This window comes from Pristis pectinata, chromosome 2 (genome assembly GCF_009764475.1).
Source record: "Pristis pectinata isolate sPriPec2 chromosome 2, sPriPec2.1.pri, whole genome shotgun sequence".
Classification (NCBI taxonomy): Eukaryota; Metazoa; Chordata; class Chondrichthyes; order Rhinopristiformes; family Pristidae; genus Pristis; species Pristis pectinata.
In genome coordinates, this window is record NC_067406.1 from 96,156,828 (window position 1) to 96,181,609 (window position 24,782).

The 24,782-nt window shown below is 44.2% G+C and overlaps 1 protein-coding gene across 1 annotated transcript in view; it reads right to left on the reverse strand.

Annotated features, from left to right (window-relative positions):
* rbm46 (RNA binding motif protein 46) overlaps nt 1-24,782 on the reverse strand; it is a 100,218-nt gene that overhangs the window by 23,021 nt on the left and 52,415 nt on the right. The window contains exon 3 of the mRNA XM_052039444.1: nt 10,950-11,417. Coding sequence (XP_051895404.1) covers nt 10,950-11,417 — 468 coding nt within the window. The remainder of the gene's footprint in view (nt 1-10,949; nt 11,418-24,782) is intronic.

Here is a 24,782-nt window from a genome sequence, read left to right on the forward strand (position 1 = left end):
CAGACTTGGTTGAGAGAGGGACAGGATGGATGCTAAATATTCCAGGGTTTCAATGTTTTAGAAAAGGCACGCAGGCACAGTCATGTAGCGGTTAGCTTAACACTATTACAGCGCCAGCGACCCGGGTTCAATTCCGGCCACTGTCTGTAAGGAGTCTGTACGTTCTCCCCGTGATTGTGTGGGTTTCCTCCGGGTGCTCCAGTTTCCTTCCACTTCCAAAGACATACGGGTTAGGAAGTTGTGGGCATGCTATGTTGGTGCCGGAAGCATGGTGACACTTGCACACTGCCCTCAGAACACTCTACGTAAAAGATGCATTTCACTGTGTGTTTCGATGTACATGTGACTAAAATAAAATCTTATCTAAAAGATAGAGAGGGAGGTAAAAGAGGAGGGGGAAGTTGCACTATGAATCAGGGACAATATCACAGATGCACTTAGATTGGACATAATAGAGGGTTCATTCACTGAGTCTATGTGGGTAGAACTCAAAAATAAGAAAGGTGCAATCACTCTGATGGGATAATGCTGCAAATCCCCCAATAGCCACCGGGACATTGAGGAACATGTATGCAGGCAGATTAGGGAAAGGTGTAAAAACAACAGGCATGTTGTCATAGGTGATCTCAACTTACCCAATATAGACTGAGACCTCCTGAGTGCAAGGGTGGCAGAATTTGTTCGGTGCATCCAGGAGGGTTTCTTAAATCAGTATATAGATAATCCAGTGAGAGAGGTCATACTGGACCTGGTGTTGGGTAATAAGCCTGGCCAGGTGACCAACCTTTCAGTGGGAGAAATCTTAGGGAACAGTGACCACAACACATTAAGTTTTAAGATGGCTCTTGATAAGGATAAGTATGGACATTGTGGGAGTGTATTAAATGGGAGCAGGGCAAATTACAACAGTATTAGGCAAGAAAAAGGGAGAATTAATTTGGAACAGCTGTTTTTGGGCAAGCACACATCTGACATGTTCAAAAACCAACTGCACAGAGCTCAGGGGTAGGTACGTTCCAGTAAGAAGGAAGGAGGATGGCAAGGTAAGGGAACCTTGGATGTCAAGAGAGGTGATAAATTTATTCAAGAAGAAAAATGAAGTGTATGTAAGGTTTAGGAAAGTAAAATCAAACAGAGCCCTTGAGGATTATAAAGAAGCTAGAAAAGAACTCAAGGAATTAGGAGAGCTATGTGGGGCCATGAAAAGTCCTTGGCAAGTAGGATTAAAGAGAATCCCAAGGCATTCTATACATACATACATCAAGAGCAAGAAGATAACTAAGGAGGGGGTAGGACCACTCAAGGATAAAGGAGAGAACATGTGCTTGGAGGCAGAGGATGTGGGTAAGGTCCTAAATGAGTACTTTGCGTCAGTAATTACCAAGGAGAAGGATGTGGAGGATAGTGAGATCAGAGTGGAGCATACTAATATGGTTGGGCATTTTGAGATAAAGAAAGAGGCAGTATTGGTTCTGTTGAAAAACGTTATGGTGGATAAGTCCCCAGGGTTTGATGGGATATACCCCAAGTTATTGAGAGAGGCAACAGATGAGATTGCTGGGGCCTTGACCAAGATCTTTGTGTCTCTCTAGCCATAGGCGAGGTCCCAGAAGCCTGGCGACTAGCTAATGTTGTTCCTTTGTTCAAGAAGGGAAATAGCGATAATCCTGGAAATTATAGACTGGTGAATCTCATGTCAGTGGTATGGTAGCTACTGGAGAGGATTCTTAGGCACAGGATTTATGAGCATTTGGAAAATCATGGCCCAATTAGGGACAATCAGCATGGCTTTGGCCAGGCAAGTTGTGCTTCACTAACTTGAATGAGTTTTTCAAGGAGGTGATGAAGGTGATTAATGAAGGTAGGGGTGTGAGTGTTGTCTTCATGGATTTTAGTATGGCATTTGACAAGATCGCTCATGGAAGGCTTATCAAAAGATATAGATGCATGGGATCCATGGTGACTTGACCGTTTGGATTCAGAATTGGCTTGCCGTCGAAGATAGAGAGTAGTTGTCGATGTGACTTATTCTGGCTGGAGGTCTGTAACTAGTGGTGTTCTGCAGCGATCCATACTGAGACCTCTGCTGTTTTTTAATATATAAATGACTTGGATGAAAATGCCAATGGGTTGGTTTGTGAGTTCATTGACGATACAAAGATTGGTGGTGTTGTGGATACTGTAGAAGACTGGTAAAGGATACAGTGGGATATAGATCACAGTTGCAGATATAGGTGGACAAATGGCAGATGGAGTTTAATCTAGCCAAATATGAGGTGTTGCACTCTGGGAAATCAAATGTAAAGGGACAGTACACTGTTAATGGCAAGTCCCTTAACAGTGTTGATGTACAGAGAGATCTTGGGGTCAAAATCCAAGCTCCCTGAATGTGGTTGATAGGGTGTTAAAGAAAGCATATGGCATGCTTGCCTTAATTAGTCAAGGCACTGAGTTGAAAAGTTGGTGTTATGGTGCAGCTTTATGCAACTCTGGTTAGGTCGCATCTGGAATATTGCATTCAATTCTAATCGCCCCATTATAGGAAGGATGTGGAGGCTCTAGAGAGGGTGCAGAAGTGGTTGAACATGACGCTGCCTGGATTAGAGGGCATGTGCTATAAGGAAAGCTTGGATAAACTTGCGTTGTTTTCTCTGGGGTGGCAGAGGCTGAGGGGAGACCTAATAGAAGTTTCTAATTTTATGAGCCGGTATTATTTTCCCAAGGTCCAGATGTCTAATACCAGAGGGCATTGCAATTAATGTGAGAGGAGGTAAGTTCAAAGGAGATCTGCAGGGCAATTTTTTTTACACAAAGAGTGGTGTGTGCCTGGAATGCTCTGCTAGGGGTGGTGGTGGAGGCAAATTTGATAGAGACGTTTAAGATGCTCTTAGATAGGCAGAGAATGGAGGGATATGGGCATTGTGTGGACAGAAGTGATTAGTTTAGTTAGGCATTTAATTACTCGGTTAATTAGTTTGGCTTTGTGGGCCGAAGGGCCTGTTCCTGTGGTATACTGTTCTAAGTTTTAACAGAAGTAGCTGTGACAGGAGAATGAGTAGGAGTGGGAAGAATGGCTCCCAGCCGGACTCAGTAAGTGAGCGAGTGAGTCTGCTCAGCATTCCCAGCTCTGCTTGACCAGGCCTCAGTGGGGAGGGGAGTTGGTTGGGGACAGAATGCACATGGAAATGCCCAGTTCCCACCTGGCAGATGATGTCTGTACCTGGTAAATTCATCCTCCCAGTCTCCCAAATGCTCATTCATAGCTGTAGTTGTAGTTGGTGTCTTTAATTTCCCTAATATTGACTGGGACTCCCTTAGTGCCAGAGGATTAGATGGGGCCTAATTTGTTAGATGTATTCAGGAGGGCTTCTTGACACAGTATGTTGATAATCCATCCAGGGAAGGGTCATATAAGGCCTCATTTTTGGAAATGAGCCTGGCCAGATGATCAGAGTTTCAATGGGACAGCATAAGTTTTTAGAAAGTTGTGGATAAGGATAAGAATGTACCTCAGGGGAATGTCCTAAATTAAGCAGGCGCTGGGGAGAGTAGACTGGGAGCAGCTGTTATTGGGTAAGTCCACATCCCATATGTGGGAGTCATTTAAAAGGCCAGCTGGACAAAATTCAAGACCAACAAGTCCCTGTGTGGAAGAAAGACAAGGTTGGCAAGATTCAGGAACCTTGGATGACAAGAGATATTGCAAATTCAGTCAGAAAGGACAAAGGACAAAGTTTAGGAAGGAAAAATCGGACAGGGCCTTTGAGGAATATAAAGGAAGCAGGAGAAAACAAACAGGGAATCAATAGGGATAAAAGTAGTCACAAAACGTCCTTGGCAAATTGGATTAACAAGAACCCCAATCCATTTTATACACACATTAAAAATGAGGGGGTAGCTGGAGAGAGGGTAGGACCACTAAAGGAGGAATGTATGCCCAGAGCTAGAGGAAATGGGTGAAGTTCTAAAAGAGTATTTTGCATTGGTATTTCGCAAGGAGAGTACATGGAGGATAGTGAGATCATGGAGGGTATGCTGATATTCCAGGTCCTGTTGATATCACGAATTAGGAGGTGTTGGAGCTCTTGAAGAACATTGAGGTGGATAAAGTCGGAGGGCCTGATGGGAGAGAGGCAAGATAGGAGATTGCTGGGATCTGAATGGACATCTTTATATTGATAGCCACAGGAGAGGTCCCAGAGGACTGGAGGACATCCAGTGTTGTTCCACAAGGGCAAAAGAGACAAACTAGGAAATAATCAGACAGTGGTAAAATTTGTAGATCTTAGCGACAGGATGTACTTGCACCTGGAAAAGCACAGACACTAGGGATAGTCAGCACGGCTTTGTTCTTTCAAACTTGATTGATTTTTTTGAGGAGGTGATGGAGATTATTAATGAGGGAAGGGCGGTACATGTTGCCAACATGGATTTTAATAAAGCTTTCAATAAGAAACCTCATGGTACTGATTCATAAGATTACGATGCATGGGATCCATGGTAACTTGGTAGATTGGATTCAAAATTGGCTTGGCCATAGAAGACAATGTGTTACACTGAATGGGTATTATTCTGACTGGAGGTCTATGGCCAGTGGTGTACCTTAAGTATTAGTGCTGGGACATTGTTTCTTTATATATACACATATAAATGATTTGGACAAAAATGTAAGTAGGCTGATTAGTAAGTTTGTAGACAATGCAAAAATTAGCAGAGTTGTGGATAGTGAAGAAGGTCATCAAAGGACTCAGCAAGGTATAGATTGGTTGGAAATGTGGACAGAAAAATGGCAGATGGTGTTTAATCTGGACAAGTATGAGGGATTGCACTTTGGGAGGTCAAATGTAAGAGGGAAGTATCCAGTAAAAGGCAGGTCCCTTCAGAGCACTGATGTACAGAGGGATCTTGGGATGCAAGTCCATATCTTCCTGAAAGTGCTAATACAAGTATATATGGTGGTAAAGAAGGCATGTGGCATACTTGCCTTCATTGGTCAGGGCGTTGAATATAACAGTTGGGAAGTCATATTGCAACTGCATAAAACTTTGGTTAGGCCACATTTGGATTATTATGTCCAGTTCTGGTCGATGCATTACAGGAAGGCTTTGGTGAGGGTGCAGAAGAGGTTCACTGCAATGCTGCCTGGATTAGAGAGTATTAGCTGTAAAGAGAGGTTGGACAAACTTGGATTGTCTTCTCTGGAGCATCAGAGGCTGAGGTGAAACCTGATAAAGTATATAAAATTATGAGCAGCAGATAGAGTCTTTATCCCAGGGTGAAAATATCAAATTCTAGAGGGCATAGCCTTAAGGTGAGAGGAGGAAAGTTTAAAGGTGATTTACAAGGCAGATTTTTGACACAGAGAGTGGTAGATGCTTGGACTGCGCTGACAGAGGCAGTGGTGGAAGCAGAGGCATTGTAATAAATGTTTAAGAGGCATTTAGATAGGCACGTGAACAGGCAGGGAATGGAGAGATATAGACCATGTCTATATAGACCACAATACAAGTTAGGATTTTAACTTCCCTGATATAGACTGGGCCAACCATAGTGTAAAAGGCTTAAATGGAATGGAATTTGTGAAATATGTCTAAGAAAACTTCCTTGATCAATATATTTAGGGAACTACTAGAGAGGGTGGGACACTGGACCTCTTCCTGTGGAATGAGATAGGGCAAGCAGAAGAAGTGTCTGTCGGCAAGCACTTTGGGTCCAGTGACCATAGTTCTGTTAGTTTTAAAATAGTTATGGAGAAGAATATGGCTAGTTCACAGGTTAGGGTCCTAAACTGGGGCAAAGCGTTTTGCAGCCATTAGGCAGGACCTTGCAGAGGTTGATTGGGTTTACCAGGAAAAGGAGCCTCTGCCAAGCCGGAAGCTCTTGGAAGTGTGATGTCAAGAGTTCAGGGCCTGCATGTACCTGTTAGGTTTTGGTTGACAAAAGATATTGAGGCTCTGGTTAAGAAAAAGAGAGAGGCATACACTGCGCATAAGCAATTGGGAACTAATGAATCTCTTGATGACTACAAGGAGTGCAGGTGAGCACTTAACAGAGAAGTTAGGAGGGGAAAAGAGGATATGAGAAGGAATGGCAGGCAAAGTGAGGCTAAATCCCAAGAGATTCTAAACCTACATTCAGAGTAAAAGGGTGGAGAGAGAGAGAGAGAGAATAGGTCCCCTTAAAGATTAGCATGGCCGTCTGTGTGTGGAACCAAAGGAAATGGGAGAGAATTTTTGGGATCAGTTTTGACTATGGAGTAAACAATGGGGGCTAAGGAAATGGGGGGGGGGGGGGGGGGGGAATGAGTGGTGATATCTTGAGTGATGAATTAGCAGGGAGGAGGTATTTAGAGGCCTTCAAATGCATTAGGTGGATAAATCCCCAGGGCCTGACCTTGTGGGAAGTGAGAGAAGAAGTTGCAGAGCCCCTTGCAGAGATTTTTACTTCATCTCTGGCCACACGTGAGGTTCTGGAGGACTGGAGAGTGGCTAATGTGATATCATTGTTTAAAAAGGGTAGCAAAACCAAGCCAGGAAACTACAGGCCAATGAGTCTGACATTGGTGGTGGATAAATTTTGGAGGGGATTCTCAGGGATAGGATCTACCAACATTTTGAGGACAGGGTCTGATTCATGACAGACAGCATGGCTTTGTGCATGGGAAGTCGTGTTTGACGGATCTTTTGGAGTTCTTCGAGGAGGTAACCAAAAGAATTGATGAGGGTAGGGCAGTGGATGTTGTATATATGGCCTTTAGCAAGGCCTTTGACAAGGTCCCTCACGGCAGGCTAGTTTTGAAGGTTAGATCGCATGGGACCCAGGGGGAAACAGTTGATTGGATTTGTAACTGGCTCAGTGCTTGGTACCAAAGGGTGATGGTCGAGGGTTGTTTTTCGGACTGGAGGCCTGTGTCTAGTGGTGTGCCATAGAGATTGTTTGTAATTTATATGAATGATTTGGATGTAAATGTACATGGCATAGTTAGTAAGTTTGCAGATGATACTAAAATAGCTGGTGTTGCAGACAGTGTAGAAGGTTATGAAAAATTACAGGGGGATCTTGATCAGCTAGGTATGTGGGCTGAGGATTAGGAAATAGCTTTCATCTAGATAAATGTGAAGTACTGCATTTTGGAGATCAAACCACGGGAGGATTTATACAGTGACTAGTAGGGCGCTGGGTAGTGTTATGGAACAGAGGGGCCTAGCAGTGCAAGTGCATAGTTTGTTGAAAGTGGCGCCTCATTTATAGGGTGGTGAAGAAGGCATTTGAAACACCAGCCTTCATCAATTGGGTTACTGAGTATAGGAGTTGGGAAATTATGTTGCAGTTATATAAGACGTTGGTGAGACCTCACTTGGAGTATAGTGTACAGTTCTGGTCACCCTATTGTAGGAAAGATGCTATTAAACTGGAAAGAATGCAGAAAAGATTTACCAGGATATTGCCTGGGCTTGGGGGCCTGAATTACAAGGAGAGGTTGTGTAGACTAGGACTTCAGAAGGTCAGAGGCCAAGGGATCTGGGGAAGCTTGGCCGTGTAGATTTAAAATTGGCTAGCCTGTAGAAAGCAGAGGGTTGTGGTGGACGGAGTGCATTCAGATTGGAGGGCTGTGACTAGTGGTGTCCCGCAGGGATCGGTTCTGGGACCTCTGATTTTTGTGATATTTATTAACGACTTAGATGAGGGGGTGGAAGGATGGGTTAGCAAGTTTGCAGATGACACAAAGATCGGTGGTGTTGTGGATAGTGTGGAGGACTGTAGAAGCTTGCAGAGGGATATTGATAGGATGCAGAGCTGGGCTGACAAGTGGCAGATGGAGTTCAATCCAGAGAAGTGTGAGGTGGTACACTTTGGAAGGACAAACTCCAAGGCAGAGTACAGGGTAAATGGCAGGATTCTGGACAGTGTAGAGGAGCAGAGGGATCTGGGGGTTCATATCCACAGATCATTGAAAGTTGCCTCGCAGGTGGATAGGGTAGTTAAGAAAGCTTATGGGATGTTAGCTTTCATTAGTCAGGGGATCGTGTTTAGGAGCCACAAAGTGATGATGCAGCTTTACAAAACTCTGGTTAGGCCACACTTGGAGTACTGTGTCCAGTTCTGGTCGCCTCATTATAGGAAGGATGTGGAAGCATTGGAAAGGGTGCAGAGGAGATTTACCAGGATGCTGCCTGGATTGGAGAGTATGGACTATGGGGAGAGATTAAAGGAGCTAGCGCTGTTCTCATGGGAGAAAAGGAGGATGAGGGGAGACATGATAGAGGTATACAAGATATTGAGAGGAATAGATAGAGTGGACAGCCAGCACCTCTTTTCCAGGATGCCAATGCTCAAAACAAGAGGACATGGCTTTAAGGTATGGGGTGGGAAGTTCAAGGGTGATGTCAGAGGGAGGTTTTTCACCCAGAGAGTGGTTGGTGCATGGAATGCACTGCCTGGGGTGGTGGTGGAGGCTGATACGTTGGTCAAGTTCAAGAGATTGTTAGATAAACATATGGAGGAATTTAAAATATGTGGGAGGAAGGGGTTAGATAGTCTTAGGTGTGGTTTGAAGGGCGGCACAACATGGTGGGCCGAAGGGCCTGTATTGTGCCGTATTGTTCTATGGTTCTATGGTTTTATTCCCTGGAATGTAGGAGATTGAGGGGGTCACCTGATAGAGGTATATAAGATCATGAGGGGCATAGACAGGGTCAAAGTACATCGTCTTTTTCCCAGGGAGGGGGTGCTAAAATCAAGAGGGAATAGGTTTAAGATCAGAGGTGAGAGATTTAAAAGGGACATCAGGGGCAGCATCTTCACATAAAGGGTGATGTGTGTTTGGAATGAACTACCAGAAATAGTAGTTGAGGCAGGCATATTAGCAACGTTTATAAGCCATCTAGATAAGTACATGGATTGGAGAGGTTTAGAAGGCTATGAGTCAAATGTGGGCAGGTGGGACTAGTTCACTGGGCAACAGTTGACAAGGATTAGTTGGGCTGTAGGGCCTGTTTCCATGGTGTAAGACTCCATGTGCAGGCAGATGGGATTAGTTTGGATTGGCATCATGGTCGGCACAGACATCGTTAGCCAGAGGGCCTGTTCATGTGCTGTACTGTTCTATGTTCACTGCAACATAAGGCATAAGCAAAAACAAGAATTGACTAGCACTCGGATTTTCCCTTCATCTTTTCCATTGGATAATGCCTGACTTACAAGGCTAAGCTTATGTCAAGAAATGAACACCAGTCCTTAAGTTTAGCTGTTCACAGAATTTGTTGTGACGATTTTCATCCTCCCCTAAACAGTATCTTAGAGACAGGATTTATGGGCATTTAGAGAAACATGGGCCAGCATGGCTTTGTGAGGGGCAGGCTCACAAGCCTGATTGAATTCTTTGAGGATGTGTCAAAGCACATTTTTTTAAACTTCTTGAATTTTTTTTTAAATTTTACTTACAGCATGGTAACAGGCCCTTCCGGCCCAACGAGTCCACGCTGCCCATTTTAAACCCAAATTAACCTACCCCTACGTCTTTGCAAGGTGGGAGGAAACTGGAGCACCCGGAGGAAACCCACGCAGACACAGGAGAATGTACAAACTCCTTACAGACAGCGATGGGAATTGAACCCTGATCACTGGCGCTGTAATAGCATCGCGCTAACGGTTACGCTACCGTGCTGCCATGAAGGTAGAGCAGTGGATGTGGTGTACATGGATTTTAGTAAGGCACTTGATAAAGTTCCTCACGGAAGGCTCATTCAGAAAGTCAGGAGGCATGGGACCCAGGGAAACTTGGCTGTGTGGATTCAGAATTGACTGGCGCACAGAAGAAAGAGGGTGGTGGTAGATGGAGCGTATTCTGCCTGGAGGTCAGTGACCCGTGTTGTTCCACAGGGATCTGTTCTGGGACCCATGCACTTTGTGATTTTTATAAATGACTTGGGTGAGGATGTGAAAGGATGGGTTAGTAAATTTGCTGGTGATACAAAGGTTGGTGGTGTTGTGGATAGTGTAGTAGGTTGCTGTAGATCATAACAGGATATTGATAGAATGCAGACCTGGGCTGAGAAGTATCAGATGGAGTTCAACCTGGAAAAGTGTGAAGTGATATATTTCGGAAGATTGAATTTGACGGCAGAATACAAGGTTAATGGCAGGACTCAGCAGTGTGGAGGAACAGAGGGATCTTGGGGTCCACGTCCATAGATCCTTCAAGGTTGCCGCACAGCTTGACAGCGTTGTTAAGAAGGCGTACGGTGTGCTGGCCTTCATTAGTCGGGGTATTGATTCAAGAGCTGCAAGGTAATTTTACAGCTCTATAGAACTCTGGTTACACCACACTTGGAGTATTGTGTTCAGTTCTGGTTGCCTCATTATAGGAAGGATGTGGAAACTTTAGAGAGGGTGCAAAGGAAATTTACCAGGACACTCCAATCGAGAGCAAGTCTTATGAGGATAGGTTAGTGAGCTAGGGCTTTTCTCTTTGGGGAGAAGGAGGATGAGAGATGACTTGATAGAGGTGTACAAGATGATAAGAGGCATAGATCGAGTGGACAGTCAGAGACTTTTTCCCAGGGTGAAAATGGCTAACACGAGGGGACATAATTTTAAGGTGATTGGAGGAAGGTATAAGGGTTAAGTTTTTTACACAGAGAGTGATGGGTGTATGGAACGCACTGGCGGCTGAGGTTGTGGTGGGCAGATACATTAGGGACACTTAAGAGACTCTTAGATAGCCACGTGAACAACAGAGAAATGGAAGGCTATGTGGGAGGGAAGGGTTAGATAGATCTTAGAGCAGGATAAAATATCAGCACAACAATGTGGGCCGAAGGGCCTGTACTGTGCTGTAATGTTCTATGTTCCAAACTATTTAAATAATAAACTTTGTTGGCAAAGATGATGATTCAACAGTGCAGATCTGCTGATCTGTTAAATTACTCCTGAAACAATTCCAGTACCTGGTATAAGCTTTCTTCTGGCCATTGCAGCAGCTCTGTGAGATTCATATTCTACAAAGGCAAATCCACGGTTCTTTGTCTTGTCAGTGGCACTGGGGTAGACGATGACATCGACAACACCTTCTGTAACCTTCTTCATTTCTTCCAGGATTTCTTCCTTTTTTTTCTCTTTTGGAATTGCCCCAATGAACAATCTGCAGTTGTCCAAGCTAACACAGACACCAATAAACTTTCCAGGTCGAATTTCAAAATTGTTCAGCATTTTGATTGCATTCTGGGCTTCTTCTCTTGTGGTATACATAACAAATGCATAACCTCGATTCTCACCACTAAATTCCATCATCAGTCTAAACTCGTAAATTCTTCCTGCTCTCTGGAACACTGGTACCAATTCATCCTCATACATGTCCCGAGGAATCTTTCCCACGAAGACTTCACATCCACGGGGTGGTGGTGGTCCTTCCCAACCTGTAAAACAAAATCTTTCATCATTTATCACAGTCATATTCATCAGTAATGGGTTAAGGAACAACTATGATAATGATCAGGTACACAAATACATGATTCTGAGTAGGAGCAAACCATGGGATAAAGCAGTAGCCAGCAATAGTAATCAGGATAGCCAGGGGCACAGTAAAGGCAGACTGTGGCCAAGGAGAAGAAGGAAGCATTCAATGGGTTTAGGAGATCAGGGATGAGGGAATCCCTGATGACTATAAAAAGATTGAGAATACTTTTAAGAGCGAAATCAGCAGGGCAAAGAGAGGGTATGAGATGGATCTGGCATGTAAGGTTAAGGAAAACCCCAAGAGATTCTATAGTTATATTAGGAGTAATAGGGTGGCTAGGAGGAGAGTTGGTCCCCTTAGAGATCAGCAGGACTGCGTATGTCTTGAGTCACAGGAGATGAGTGGCATTTTTAACAAATATTTCTCCTGGGTTTTACAAGGAGAAAATTGTGATTGCTCAAGAGATAAGGGAAACAAGTGGAGATGTTTTGGAGAACATTTATATTACCAGGGAGATAGTATTTGCAGCCTTATAGTGCATTAAGGTGGATAAATCTCCAGGGCCTGACCTGTGGGAAGCTAGAAAAGAAATTGCAGAGGCCCTTGCAGAGATATTTGCTTCATCGTTAGCCACTGGTGAAGTTCCTGAAAACTGGAAGGTCGCTAATGCTGTTCCTTTGCTTAAGAAGGGTAGCAAGGACAAGCCACAGAACGAAAAGCTGGTCAGCTTGATATCAGTTGTGGGGAAACTGCTGGAGGGAATGAGGGACAGGATCTACCAGCATTTGGACAGACTGAGTCTTCCCCCTACAGACAGCATGGCTTTGTGTGTGGGAAGTTGTGTTTGACAAATTTTTCAGGTTTTTTGAAGAGGTAACCAAAAGGGTAGATGAGGGTAGGGCAGTGGATGTTGTCCACTGGGACTTTAGCAAGCCTCGAGAAAGGTCCCATATGGCAGGCTGGTCTGGTAGGTTGGGCGCCATGGAATCCAGGGAGAGTTAGGTGGATTCAAAATTGGCTTGGAGGTAGGAAGCAGAGGGTGGTAGTTGAAGGTTGTTTCTCTGAATGGAGGCCTGTGACCTGTGGTGTGCTGCAGAGGTTGGTGTTGGAATCCTTGTTATTCATTACTTATATAAGTGATTTTGATGTGAATGCACAAGGCTTGATCAGTAAGTTTGCGGATGACACAAAATTAGGGGGTGTTGATTGTGAAGAAGGTTATCGTTGATAACAGGAGGACCTTGATCAGTTAGGGAAGTGGGCTGAGGAATGGCAAATGGATTTCAATACAGATAAGTGTGAGGTGATGCAATTTGCAAAGTCAGACCAATGTAGGACTTGTACCAGGAACGGTAGGGCACTAGGAAGTGTAACAGAACAGAAGGACCTAGGAGTACAAGTGCATAGTTCATTGAAAGCAGCATCACAGGTAGACAGGGCGTGTAAACGGCATTTCAACAGTCAGGGTATTAAGAATAGGAATTGGGACATTATGTTGCAGTTGTATGAGTCATTGGTGAGGCCGCACTTGGGAGTACTGTGTACAGTTTTGGTCGCCCTGTTATAGGAAAGACTTGGTTAAACTAGAAAGACTGCGGAAAGATTTACTAGGATGTTGCCAAGACTAGAGGGCCTGAGTGATAAGGAGAGTTTGGCCAAGGTAGGTCTTTATTCCTTGGAACATAGGAGAATAAGGGGTGACTTTATGGACGTGTTTAAAATGATGATAGGCATAGATAAGGTGGATGGTAACAATCTTTTGTCTAGGGTAGGGTCGTCCAAAACTAGGGGGCTTCAGTTTAGGGTGAGAGAGGCAAGATTTAAAAGGGACCTGAGGGGCAATTTTTTCATGCAGAGAGGGTGGTAAGTATATGGAATGAGCTGCCAGAGGAAGTGGTTGAGGCAGGTATCATTTAAGAAGCACTTGGATAGCTCCATGAAGGGGTGGGGCTTGGAGGGCTATGGGCTGAACGCAGGAAATCGGGACTAGGTGGGTAGATAACATGGTCAGTATGGACTGATTAAGCCGAAGAGCCTGCATCCTTGCTGTTTTGATCTATAACTCTATGACATAAATTCTGTAAGAATAAATTTTATTCCATATCTCAGATTTTTGCGTAGTGATTTGTGAATTCTGTACAGATGAAATTCTGTAACCTGACGGCCGTAATGCAGGCGTCACTTGTATGTTGGTCTTTATTCCATCAAGATTTGAATGTAAGATTAAGGCTGTTTTATTATATTTATATCAGGTTTTGATGGAGCCACACATTATATAATTTTGGTCTCCTTACCTAAAAAGGATGTGGTTACCTAGAAAGCCAATCAGTTGTAATAAGCCTCTAAAAAGCCACAAGGAAACAAAATCGGATGGATTACCCAGAATTGACCTCGGCACAGGAAACAACAGCCAAAACTGCCCTGTTGACCCTGTAAAGTCCTCCTTACCAATGTCTGGAGGGATTGCAACAAACGTTCCTGAGATGGCAGGCCTGAGGATGAATTGAATACACAAGTGGTCTGTTCTTCAGAGTTTAGAAGGATAAGAGGTGACTGCATTTAGAAGACTCAACAAGGTAATTCTGAGGAGGATATTTCTGCTGAATTCTAGAACTATGACATCTAGGGAGAGCTGGCTAATTGGATATACAATTGGCTTGATGGTCGGAAGCAGAATGATGGTGAGAGGTCATTTCTTGGACTGGAGGCCCATGACAAGCAGTGTGCCTCGGGTCAGTGCTGTGACCATTGTTTTTGTCATCTGTATCAACGATTTGGATGAGAATGTACAAGGCATGGTTTGCAGATGACACTAAAATGGGTGGTATCATTGACAGCGAAGAAGGTTATCAAAAATGATAGGCAGATCTTTCTCAGTTGGGTAAGTGGGCCAAGGAGTAGCAAATGGAGTTTAATTCTGATAAGTGTGAAGAAAAGTCAAATCAAGATAACATTTTCACATTTAATGGTAGAGCCCTGGGGAGTGTTATAGAACAAGTACATGGTTCCTTGAAAGTAGAGTCAGGGTAGTGAAGGCAGATTTTGGAATGCTGGCCTTCATCAGTCACGGCATTGAGTATAAAGCTGGGGGTTATGTTGCAGTTGTGTAAGACAATGGTGAGGCCACACTTGTAGTATTGTGTTCAGTTTTGGTCACCCTGCAAAAGGAAAGATGTTATTAAACTGGGAAGATTTACAACGATGTTGAGGGACTGAGTGAGAAGGAGAGATTGGACAGGACTTTTTTTTCCTTGGAGCATAGAAGACGGAGAGGTGATCTCAGAGGTGTATAAGATCATGAGGGGCAGAGATAGGGTGTTCGCACTCAGTCTTTTCCCCAAGTTTGGGGAATGAAGAACTAGAGGGCATAGGTTTAAGGTGAGAGCTGAAAGGAACTTGAAGGGCAACTTTTGTTACACAGAGTATGGTACATATATATGGAATGAGCTGTCATAGGAAGTGATTAAACAGGTACAACAACAACTTTTAGAAGATAGTTGGACTTGAAGTCTCCACCCAGAGTAGATTCTGCGCCTTTGCCACTCTTAGTGCTTCCTCCAATCGGTGTTGTATCTGGAGTAGTATTGATTCATCAGCCATGGGGTGGGGTAGGGGGAATGGGTCAGTAGGTGGTAATTAGCGTAGGGTTTCCTTGCCTGTTTAACCTGATACCATGAGATTTCACGCCTCTGCTGGATCTGTCCTGTTGGTATGTCAGGACATACCCTGAGATGGCAATGATGGTCTCTGGGTTGTTCACTACATGGTATCATTCTGTGAGTATGACTATGTCAGGCCTTTGCTTGACTAGTCTGTGAGACAGTTTGCCCAATTTTGCCACAACACCCCAGACATTGGTAAGGAGGACTTTACAGGGTAAACAGGGCAGTTTTGGCTGTTGTTTCATGTGCCGAGGTCAATTCTGGGTGATCCATCCTATTTTGTTTCCTTGTGGCTTTTTAGAGGCTTATTACAACTGATTGGCTATCTAGGTCATTTCAGAGGGGAGTTAAGAGTTAACCACATTGCCTGACCTTCATTAGTCAGGGCACTGAATACAGGAGTTGGCAAGTTATGTTGCAGTTAAATGAGATGCTGGTGAGGCTGCACTTGGAGAATTGTGTGGAGTTTAGGTCACCCTGTTATAGGAAAGATGTTTTTAAACTGGAAAGAGTGCAGAAAAGATTTACCAGGATGTTGCCTGGACTTGGGGGCCTGAGTTACAAGGAGAAGCTGCATAGACTAGGACTCTATGACCAGGAATGTAGGAGATTGAGGAGTGACCTGATAGAGGTATATAAGATCATGAGGGGCATAGACAGGATGAAAGCACATAAGTCTTTTTCCCAGGAAGGAGTTGCTAAAAACAAGAGGCCATAGGTTTAAGATCAGCGTCGAGAAATTTGAAAAGGGACATCAGGGACAGCTACTTCATGCAAAGGGTGGTGTGTATTTGGTATGAGCATCCTGAAGTAAGTGGTTCAGGCGGGCATGTTACCAACATTTAAAAGCCATCCAGATAAGTACATGGATTGGGGAGGTTGAGAGTGCTGTAGGCCAAATGTGGGCTGATGGGACTAGCTCGCTGGGCAATACATTTGGCATGGACAAGTTGGGCCGAAGGGCCTGTTTCCATGCTGTACAACTCTGTGACTCACGTATAGGTCAGATTAGGTCAGAAATGAATTAACACAAAACATTAACTCAGATTTATCACACTGAACTTTCAATTACACACCAAGTAACCATTTTGTTGGTGGGTTTTGAAGGTCTAGTGCAATGTTGCAGTAGCTGCACACTGACTACTGGAAGGCTGAATATGTGTCTGCAACATGAAGTCAGGCCAGAGGTTCTTGCCCTGTATGAGCTAGCTTGAGAGTGCTGTCCTCTGTCAATTGAAGGAACAGTCTGGGATGCCTGTCTGTGGGGCACAGATAAGCATATTCCCTGAGAGGCGATGATGAGAAGTGAGTTGCCATCCTTGCAAGCTGCAACAGCAGTTGATCCCTGAAGTGGCTGGGGAGATGGTAGTATCCAGACCTGTTGTGACTCAAATTGTAATACCATCATTTTAATTGCCACACTCAGAGCAGAGTCTTGTCCCTGTTGTGTTCAGTGCTCTCCTTGGAGTCATCTCTCTGTGCAGAGCAAGATTCCATTCACAGAAGTTTGTTGAAACATTCTGGCAGAAAAGAGATGCAGTCATGCATGCCACACCTCTGCATCTGTCATAGAATTATCCGGTCAGTCACTTTGTGACATCTCTACTTATGCAGGAGACTAATCTGCACACCTGCAGTCTCTCTCTGTCCATGAGAAGTCTGTGAGCAACTGCATAACATTATCAAGGGGGAGGGTGAGCAGCCAGAAGTCATCGGGCACACTGGCACAAATGACATAGATGAGATCCCGTGGAGTGAATACAGGAGTTAGGCGAAAGGTTAAAAAGCAGAACTCCAGGGTAGTAATCTCTGGATTACTCCCAGTGCCACGTGCTAACTGAGGACAGAAACAGAAGGAAAGACCAGTTGAATGCAAGGCTGAAGAGTTGGTGCAGGGGGCAAGGATTCAGATTTCAGGACCATTGGGATCTCTTCTGGGGCAGAAGTGACCTGTACAAGAGAAACGGGTTGCACCTGGAGGGGGATCAGTAGCCTGGTGGGTGGATTTGTGAGGGCCACTAGGGAAGGTTTTTAATTGCATTGGTGGGGGATGGGATCCAAAGCGGTAGAGAGTCAGATGAGAAGCTGGAATTTGATACAGAAGTCAATGACAGCAAATTCAGTAGACAAGACAGGCAGGATTACTGCAGGGTGTGAGGAAAGACTGTTGGATTAGTATTTATTTCAATACAAGAGGCCTGACAGGTATGAAAGATGAACTCAGGTCACAGACAGATATATGGAAGATGGTGACATCAGTGTGGAGCATGCTAATATGCTAGGGCATTTTGAGATAAAGAAAGAGATGGTGTTGGGTCTCCTGAAGAAAGTTAAGGTCCCCAGGGCTTGATGGGATACACCTCAGGTTATTAAGAGAGGCAAGAGATAAGATTGCTGGGGCCTTGACCAAGATCTTTGTGTCTTCTCTAGCCACAGGCAAGGTCCCGGAGGCCTGGCGAGTAGCTAACGTTGTTCCATTAATCAAAAAAGGAAATATGGATAATCAAAGAAATCATAGACCGGTGAGTCTCATTCCAGTGGTTGGGAAGATATTGGAGAGGATTCATTGGGATAGGCTTTATGAGCATTTGGAAGAGTCTAATCATGGACAGTCAGCATGTGGGGTAGGTCATGTCTTACAAACTTGTTGGTGAGGGTCCTTAGTGATGGATGCCACCTTCTTGAGGCACCACCTCTTGAAGATGTCCGCAATGGTGGGGAGGGCTGTGCCCGTGATGGAGCTGGCTGAGTCTATGACCCTCTGCAGCCTCTTGCGATCCTGTGCGTTGAAGCCTCTATACCAGACTGTGATGCAACCAGTCAGAATGCTCTCCACCATACATCTACAGTAATTTGTAAGTCTTTAGTGAAATGTCAAATCTCCTCAAAGTTCTAATGAAGTAGAGCCGCTGGCGTGCCGCCTTTGTGATTGCATCAATGTGCTGGGCCCAGGATAGATCTTCCAAGATGTTGATGTCCAGGAACTTGAAGCTGCTCATCCTTTCCACAGGTGTACGTTCTCCTGACTTCCCCTTCCTGAAGTCCACAATCAATTCCTGATCATGCTGACGTTGAGTGTAGAGGTTGCTTTTGTGACACCAATCAACTATCTCACTCCTGTACATCTCCTCGTCGCCACCTGAGATTTTATCAACAACAGTTGTGTCATCACCAAATTTATAGATGATGTTTGAGCTGTGTTTAGCCACACAGTCATGAGTGCAGAGAGAGTAGAGCAGTGGGCGAAGCACGCATCCTTGAGGTGCGCCTGTGTTGATTTTCAGCGAGGAGGAGAAGTTATTACCAATCTGCACAGACTGTGGAGCAAGAGGATAACTAGGGAGATGGGTAGGACTACTCAATGATAAAGGAGGGAACACGTGCTTGGAGGCGGAGGATGTAAGCAAGGTCCTAAAAGAGTACTTTACGTCAGTATTTACCAAGAAGGAGGATATGGAGGCTAGTGAGATCAGTGTGGAGAGTGTGGAGAACATTAAAATCAGTCCTCAGGGCCTGATGGGGCATACCCTAGGTTATTGAGAAAGGCAAGAGATGAGATTGCTGGGCCCTCAACAATGATCTCCATCTCCTCTCTTGCCACAGGCGAGGTCCCAGAGGACTGATGTTGTTCTATTAATCAAGAAAGGAAATTGGGATAATCCTGGAAACTATAGACCGGTGAGTCTGACAGCAATGGTAGGGAAGTTCATGGAGAGGATTCTTAGGGATAGGATTTATGAGTACTTGGAAAGCCATGGCCTAATTAAGGACAGGCAGCAAGTCCTGCCTTATTAACTTGGTTGAGTTTTTCAAGGAGATGACGAAGGTGATTGATGGAGGTAGAGCTATGGATGTTGTCCACATCGATTTTAGTAAGGCATTTTTACAAGGGCCCTCATGGAAAGCTCATCCAGAAGATTAAGAATCATGGGATCCACAGTGACTTGGCCGTTTGGATTCAGAATTGGCTTGCCCTCCGAAGACAGAGGATAGTGGTTTATTCTAACTGGAGGTCTGTGACTAGTGGTGTTCTGCAGGGATCTGTACTGGTATCTCTGCTGTTTGTGACCTGGATGAAAATGTGAATGTGTGGGTTAGTAAGTTCACAGACAATACAAAAATTGATGCTGTTGGGGACAGCAATAGAAGATTGCCAAAGGATACAGCAGGATATATATCAGGTGCAGATATGGGTGGAGACATGGCAAATGGAATTCAATCTGGCCAAATGTGAGGTGTTGCACTTTGGGAGATCAAATGAAAAGGGACAGTACACTGTTAATGGCAATACCCTTAACAATATTGATATACAGAGGGATCTTGGGGTCCAAGTCCATAGCTCCCTGAAAGTAGCTGCAATGTTTGATAGAGTGGTAAAGAAGTTGTATGGCATGCTTGCCTTTCTTAATCGAGGCACTGAGTTCAAGAGTGGGGAAGTTATGTTTCAGCTTTATAAAACTCCAGTTAGGCCGCATCTGGAGTATTGCATTCAATTCTGGTCACCCCATTATAGGAAGGATGTGGAGGCTTTGGAGAGGGTGCAGAAGAGATGCACCAGGATGCTGCTTGGATTAGAGGGCACATGCTATAAGGAGACGTTAGACAAACTTGGGTTGTTTTCTCTAGAGAAGTGGAGGCTAAGCGGACACCTGATATAAGATTATGAGAGGCACAGATAGAGTAGATAGCCAGTATCTTTTTCCCAGGGTTGAAATGTTTAATACTAGAGGGCATGCATTTAAGGTGGGCAGGTAAGTTCAAAGGAAATGTGTGGAGCATTTTTTTTTACACCCAGGGAGTGGTGGGTGCCTGGAATGCTCTTTCATTGGTGCTAGTGGAGGAAAATGCAATAGACACATTTAAATGGCTCTTAGATATGCACTTGAATATGCAGAGAATGGAGGAATATGGACATTGGGTAAGCAGAAGGGATAAGTTTAGGTAGGCATTTAGTTACTAGTTTAATTAGTTCAGCTGAAGGGCCTGTTCCTGTGCTGTACTGTTTTATGTTCTATGTATAAAGGTGGATGAATCTCCGGGGCCTGTTCACATATATCCAGGAACACTATGGGAAACTAGAGAAGAAACTGCGGGAAACCTGGCTGAGATAGATGCATCATCTTTAGCGGTGGGTGAGGTGCCAGAAGACTGGAGAGTAGCTAATGTTGTGCCTTTATTTAAGAAGGGCCATAAAGAAAAACCTGGAATCTATGGACCAGTAAGCTAAACATCTGTGTTCACACACTGACTGATAATATGGTAAGGAAGGCATATGGTATGCTCACCTTCATTCGTCAGGGCACCGAATACAGGAGTAGGAAGGTTATGATCCAACTTTCTAAAACCTTGCTCAGACCTCAGCTGGAGTACTGTGTGCAATTCTGGTAAGCGTGCTATGGGAAGAATGTGATATCGATGGAGAAGGTAAAAAGGATATTCATCAAGGTGTTGCCTGGGATGGAGCAGTTCAGTTATGGGGAGAGACTGGAGAAGCTAGGACAGTCTTCACTGGAGCAGAGAGGGGACGTGACTGAGGTAGATACAATTGTGAGGGGTATAGATAGGGTGGATTACAGGAAACCTTTCCCCATATCAAAGGTAGGTAAACCTAGAAGACACAAATTTAGGGTAAGGGGAAAGAGAGATAGAGGGTCTATGAGGGGGACCTTTTTAACCCAGAGTAAGAATCCTCTGCCTGAAAGAGTGGATGAAGCTAGGTCACTGCCAGCATTTAAGAAGTGTCTAGATAAGCACTTGAGTTGTCTAGGCATAGACGGCTGTGGACCAAGTGCTGGGAAATGGGATTCATATAGAAGGGTGCCCACTGCTTGGTGTGGAGAAGTTGGGCTGAATGGCCTGCTTCCATACTGTACGATTCCATGACTCCATAATGTCATGTTTCTCCCTAGTGGAATTTTACTGTTCCCAAAGGGCTTCAAACTGCTGTCATGTGGGAGAGACCGAAGGGGGAAAGCTTCCAGTGATGGGAGGTTTAATAAATCAGGAGGAAGCAAGTAATGGTGCAGGATAGTCAGAGGGAAAATGAAAATCAAGGCATTACAGGAAGGAACAGAAAATATAAACAAAGGTGTGTGGCAGAAAGTAAGCCTGGAGTATGTAAAGACTGTAAACTGATAAAGCTTAAGGCTCCTCATGTGAATGCACATAGCATTTGTAACAAGACAGATGAACTGATAGCAGAAATAGCAACACGAGTTTGATCTCATAGTTATTGCAGAAACATGGCCACAGAATGACCATGACTTTGAATTCAATAGTCCAGGTTACTTGAGATTTCAGATGAAAAGGGAAAAATGGAAAGGAGTTGGAATAACTTTGGTAATCAGAGAAAGAATCAGCATAGTGTTGAATTATGATACAAATGCAGTGGATTCTGATATGGAATCAGTTTGGGTGAACATAATGTATTGCAGAGTAAAGAAGACATGGGTAGGAGTACATAGAAGATAGAACAGTACAGCATGGGAACAGGCCTTTCAAGCCATGATGCCTGTGCCGAGCATGATTCCAAATTAAACTAAACATGTCTGCCTCAAATATTTGACATTTCTACCCTGGGAACAGGTCTCTTGAGTATCTATCTGATCTGTGCCTCTCATGGTTTTATAAACTTCTGACAGGTCTTCCCTCAGCCTCCAATGCTCCAGGGAAAATATTCAAGTTTGTCCAACCTCTCCCTACAGCTAATATTCTCCAATCCTGGCAACATACTGCTGAACCTCTTCTACACCCTCTCCAAAGCCTCCACATCTTTTTTGTAATGGGGTGACCAGAAATGCACACAATACTCCAAATGCAGTCTAACCAAAGTTTTATACAGCTGCAACATAACTTCCTGACCATTATACTCAGTGCCACGACCGATGAAGGCAAGCACACCATATGCCTTCTTTACCACCCTATCTACTTGCATGGCCACTGTTAGAGAGCTGTGGACTTGAACCCCAAGATTCCTCTGTATATCACTGCTCCTAAGGGTCCTGCCATCTACTGTATACTTTCCCCTTACATTTGACCTCCCGAAGTGCAAAACCTCACACTTGCTTGCATTAAACTCCATCTGCTATTCCTCTGCCCATTTCTGCAACTAATCTATTTCCTGCTATATCCTTTGACAACCTTCTTCACTATCCACAACTCCACCAATTTTAGTGTTATCTTCAAACTTACTAATCAGCCAATCTATATGTCTTGAAACATATCCGCAGTACAAAACAGGAGGTCTGAAAGGTTGTAAAGCACATAAAGGTGGATAAATCCCTGAAGCCTGACCAAGTGTATCCTAGGACATCATGGGAAGCCTGGGAAGAAAATCCTGGGGTCCTAGCAGAGTCATTTGTATCATCATTAGGCACAGGTGAGGCACTGGAAGACTAAAGGGTGGCTAAAATGTTGCCTTTATTTAAGAAGGGCTGGAAGGATAAGCCAAGGAACTTCAGGCCAGTTAGCCTAACGTCAGTGGTGGGAAAGTTATTGGAGGGGGTTCTGAGAGACAGGACCAACCTGCACTTGGAAAGGAATCAACTGATTAGGGACAGCCAGCATGGCTTTGCGCATGGGAAATTGTGCCTCATGAATTTGACTGAGTTTTGAACAGGTAACACAGAGGATTGATGAGGGCAGGGCTGTAGACATTGTCTACAGGGACTTTAGCAAGACCTTTAGCAACGTCTGGCATGGTAGGCTACTCCAGAAGGTGAGATAACATGGGATCAATGGCGAGATGGCCAATTGGATACAAAATTGGCTTGGTGGTGGGAGTCAGAGGGTGGTAGTGGAGAGTTTTAGATTGGAGGCCTGTGACCCATAGTATACCAATGTATTTGGCATGCTTAGTAAGTTTGCAGACGACACCAAAATTGGTGGTATCAAGGACAGTGAAGAAGGTTATCTAAGATTACAACAGGATCTGGATTAACTGGGAAAGTGGGCCAATGAATGGCAGATGGAATTTAAATTGGATAAGTGGCCATGGTGGATCCTTATTCCCTGGAATGCAGGAGAATGAGGGGTGACCTCAGAAATTCATAAAATCATGAGGAGAAAGGATAAGGTGAATGGTCATAGTCTTTCCCCCAGGCTTGAGGAGTCCATAACCAGAGGGCACAGATACAGGATGAAGGGAGAGAGTTAAAAGAGACCTGAGAGTTAACTTCTTTACACAGAGGGTAGTGAGCACCAGGAATGAGCTGCCAGAGAAGTTGTCGAGGCGGGTACAATAGCAATACTGAAGAGGCATTTGGATAGGTACATGGAGGGAAGGGGCTTGGAGGTTTATGGGCCGAATGAGGGCAACTGGGACTAGCAGGGAGGTTGCTGTGATCAGTATGGACCCATTGGGCTGAAGAACCTAGGCTCTGTGGTTATACATATCTTTATTCTGGGGAAAGGTTTACTACTGCCTACCCAATCTGTTCCTCTCATAATTTTGGTACACCTCTATCAAGTTCCCCCCACCACTCCCTCCAACCTCCTCCGCTCCAACATAAACAAACCCAGCTTGTCTAGTCTCTCCTCATAACTGAGACCCTCCATCCCAGGCAATATCCTGGTGAATCTCCTCAGAGAAATTGCTTCCCTTCCATACTGGTGTGAGCAAAACTGCACACAATATTCCAAATATTCCTCATATGGCCTCACCAATGTTTTATACAACTGTACCATAACTTCTCTGCTCCTATATTCTAGGCCCTGGCTAAGGAAAAAGCCTTCTTTACCACCCTATCTACCTGCGCTGTTACTTTTTTGGATCTTTGGATTTGTAACTGAGGTCCCTCTGTTCCTCAATACTCCATTGGGCCCTACCATTTAATGTGCATGTTCTACACTTATTTGACCTCCCAAGATGCATCACTTTGAATTGATCAAGATTAACTTCCATATGCCATTGCTCTGCCCAATTTACCAGCTGATCAATATCCTTCTGTAGTCTGAGAGCTTCCTCCTATTTTTGTGTCATCTGCAAACTTACTCATCATGCCATGTTAACATCTTAATTTTAATGTATATACAATGTTAATGTATATACTCAATATACACATCTATGTATATACATCTATGTTAATGTATATACTAATTGATAAGGTCCCCAGTACCGATCCCTGTGGTACACCACTGGTCATAGCCTTCCAATCACGAAAGCAATCTTCCACTATCACCCTTTGTTTTCTATTACCAAACTAATTTTGAATCTAATTTGTAAACCTGCAGAATTCCTCTAGCAGTTTGTTGCAATTTAGCTTACCCATTTTACCATGTGCCTTATTGTGTGCATGTCTCCTCGGCCTACTGGACTGATCTAGTTTTTCTATATTTGACTGTACCTCCCACCTACCTCTACAACTGTTTTGTGTCCCATTCCCCAGCCAAATTAGTTTAAAGCCTCATTAACACCACCGGGAAACCTCCCCACACAGATATCCAGTTCAGGTGCAAACGGTCCTGCTTGTACAGATTCCAACTACCCCAGAAATAGTCCCAATGAACCAAAATCTAAAGCACTCCTCCTACATCATCCCCTTTGCCATATATTCATCTAATCTATCTTCCAAATCATATGCTCAGTATCACATGGAACTGGAAGTAATCCAGAGATTGGCCTTCATTGCAATAGGATTGGAGTTTAGAAATAGGAAAGTATT